Genomic DNA, 2,961 nt, shown 5'->3' with positions numbered 1-2,961 from the left:
GTGGCCCCTGGGATGGCCCTGGGGGATCCCAGGATGTTCCTGTGGCCCCTGGGATAGCCCTGGGGGATCCCAGGATGGCCCTGGGGGATCCCAGGATGTTCCTGTGGCCCCTGGGATGGCCCCGGTGGATCCCAGGATGGCCCTGGTGGCCCCTGGGATGGCCCTGGGGGATCCCAGGATGTTCCTGTGGCCCCTGGGATAGCCCTGGGGGATCCCAGGATGGCCCTGGGGGATCCCAGGATGTTCCTGTGGCCCCTGGGATGGCCCCGGTGGATCCCAGGATGGCCCTGGTGGCCCCTGGGATGGCCCTGGGGGATCCCAGGATGTTCCTGTGGCCCCTGGGATAGCCCTGGGGGATCCCAGGATGGCCCTGGTGGATCCCAGGATGTTCCTGTGGCCCCTGGGATGGCCCTGGGGGATCCCAGGATGTTTCTGTGGCCCCTGGGATGGCCCTGGGGGATCCCAGGATGTTCCTGTGGCCCCTGGGATGGCCCTGGGGGATCCCAGGATGGTCCTGGTGGCTGCCAGGATGGCCCTGGTGGCCCCTGGATCACGGGCACTTTTTTGGGGGGAACCTTCAAACAAAACAGCCGGGAAGGAGTTGGGAAACACCAGGATGGATGAAAGCTGGAAACCCCAAATCCGAGTGTTTTTTGCCCAGCTCTGGGGAGTGACTGGACACGGGTGGGTGTCCCCCCCATGAGGTGGGGGGAGGTGACAAGGACCTGACCTTGTCCTTGAAGTCGCTGTGGTTCTGCAGGATGGCGCGTTGGTAGGTGCCGGTCCGGACGTAATCCTGCATCATGTTCTGCTGCTGGGACAGGTATCCATAAAACTGGGGAGGGAAAAGAGGGAGGCAGAGGTGACTGGGAATGCTGTGGGAATGTTGGAGGGGGTGTGAGGGGGTCAGGTTGTGCTTCACCTGGAAGTACTGGACAGCTGAGGACTCCTCTGTCCTCTCGCTGAACACCGAGCGCTCCGTGTTGTGCCCCCGGCAGTTCTTTAGGATGTTATAAAAGGAGCAGAAATCTTGGGGGGAGGGGGGGAAAGATAGAAAAAAAGAGGGAATTAGGGAAAAGAGGAGACACCATCCCACGATCCCAGGGTAGGGGGACGCACCAGTAGGGGTAGCAAACTGGACCAGGACGCTGTTGCAGCCCAGGGTGATGATGAAGGATTGTTTCCCGACGCGGCTGCACTCGGTGTCCCGGGACACGGAGCATTTGAAGACACAAACGTCTTCAGCTGGGGGGGGGAAAAAAGAGGGGAAATGGGAGAAGTGGAGGAAGGGGAAGAAAGATGAAACCCCCCCCCTAAAAATCCTGGCAGTGCTGCTGAGCCCCAGCCCCCCCCCTCTCGGGGGAGTGGAGGGAGGGAACGAGGCTAATGAAGCGCGGGGGGTTGGAGGGACGAACAAAGGGGGTCACGGAGCTTTGGAGGTGGCAAAGAGTCCTGGTGGGAGGTGGGAACTGGATCTGGGGGAACCTCTGGGATCTGGGGGAACCTCTGGGATCTGGGGGAACTGGATCTACAGGAACTGAATCTGGAGAAACCTTTGGGATCTGGGGGAACCGGGATCTGTGGGAACCTTTGGGGTCTGTGAGAACTGGATCTGTGGGAACCTAGATCCGTGGGAACCCCTGGGATCTGTGGGAACCCCTAGGATCTGCCTGGGACCCTCCAGCTCTGCCAGGACCCCCCGAGTCTGCCAGGACCCCCGGGATCTGTGGGAACCCCTGGGATGTGTGCGAACCCCTGGGATCTGTGGGAACCCCTGGGATCTGCCGGGACCCCCCGGGATCTGTGGGAACCCCTGGGATCTGCCTGGGACTCTCCAGCTCTGCCAGGAACCCCGGGTCTGCCAGGAACCCCCCGAGATCTGTGGGAACCCCTGGGATCTGCCTGGGACCCTCCAGCTCTGCCAGGACCCTCCGGGTCTGCCAGGACCCCCGGGATCTGTGGGAACCCCTGGGATCTGCCTGGGACTCTCCAGCTCTGCCAGGAACCCCGGGTCTGCCAGGAACCCCCCGAGATCTGTGGGAACCCCTGGGATCTGCCAGGACACCCCGGGATTTGTGGGAACCCCTGGGATCTGCCAGGAAGCCCAGGGGATCTGAGGGACCCTCCAGCTCTGCCAGGACTCCCTGGATCTTCCAGGAATCCCAGGGATCTGCCAGGACCCCTGGGATCTGCCTGAGACCCCCCTGGATCTGCCAGGAACCCTAGGGATCTGTGGGACCCCCCGGATCTGCCAGGAACCCCAGGGAGGGGGAACCCCTGGGATCTGCCTGGGCCCCTCCAGCTCTGCCAGGACCCTCCGGGTCTGCCAGGACCCCCGGGATCTGTGGGAACCCCTGGGATCTGCCTGGGACTCTCCAGCTCTGCCAGGAACCCCGGGTCTGCCAGGAACCCCCCGAGATCTGTGGGAACCCCTGGGATCTGCCAGGACACCCCGGGATTTGTGGGAACCCCTGGGATCTGCCAGGAAGCCCAGGGGATCTGTGGGACCCTCCAGCTCTGCCAGGACTCCCTGGATCTTCCAGGAATCCCAGGGATCTGCCAGGACCCCTGGGATCTGCCTGAGACCCCCCTGGATCTGCCACAAACCCCAGGGATCTGTGGGACCCCCCGGATCTGCCGGGAACCCCAGGGATCTGTGGGACCCCCCCCGAATCTACTGAGACCCCAAGAGCCACCAGGACCCCCCAGCTCTGGCAGAGCCAAGTGGTGCCACAAGGAAGGACCCGGAGCAGCTCCAAGATCTGGGACCCGCACCAGGATCTGGGATCAAGGACCAGGATCTGGGACCAAGCACCAGGATCTGGGACCAAGGACCCACCCCCCAGAGCTCCCTCATTAGCAGCTCCCAGGTTAATTAAGCACCTTCATCTCAAACAAACCCAACCAGTGGCTGCAGCAAATCCCACTTTCCCTCCCCCCTCCGGGTGTTTTCCGGCACCT

General features: G+C 63.1%; 2 protein-coding genes across 2 annotated transcripts in view; both read right to left on the bottom strand.

The window, feature by feature from the left end:
- LOC104398874 (proline-rich protein 2-like) overlaps positions 1-701 on the bottom strand; it is a 1,409-nt gene extending 708 nt beyond the window's left edge. The window contains exons 1-2 of the mRNA XM_010009028.1: positions 683-701; positions 6-163 (exon numbers count right to left, since the gene is read on the bottom strand). Coding sequence (XP_010007330.1) covers positions 6-163; positions 683-701 — 177 coding nt within the window. The remainder of the gene's footprint in view (positions 1-5; positions 164-682) is intronic.
- The window catches only part of LOC104398875 (histone-arginine methyltransferase CARM1), a gene marked incomplete at both ends in the record, with an annotated part of 2,346 nt that extends 1,101 nt beyond the window's left edge, over positions 1-1,245 (bottom strand). The window contains 3 exons of the mRNA XM_010009029.1: positions 731-835; positions 923-1,029; positions 1,120-1,245. Coding sequence (XP_010007331.1) covers positions 731-835; positions 923-1,029; positions 1,120-1,245 — 338 coding nt within the window. The remainder of the gene's footprint in view (positions 1-730; positions 836-922; positions 1,030-1,119) is intronic.
- Between the last annotated feature and the right edge of the window lie 1,716 nt (positions 1,246-2,961).

Source organism: Chaetura pelagica, unplaced genomic scaffold, assembly GCF_000747805.2.
Source record: "Chaetura pelagica isolate M959 unplaced genomic scaffold, ChaPel_1.0 scaffold2982, whole genome shotgun sequence".
Taxonomy (NCBI): domain Eukaryota; kingdom Metazoa; phylum Chordata; class Aves; order Apodiformes; family Apodidae; genus Chaetura; species Chaetura pelagica.
This window is presented reverse-complemented; position numbering and strand designations above follow the sequence as displayed.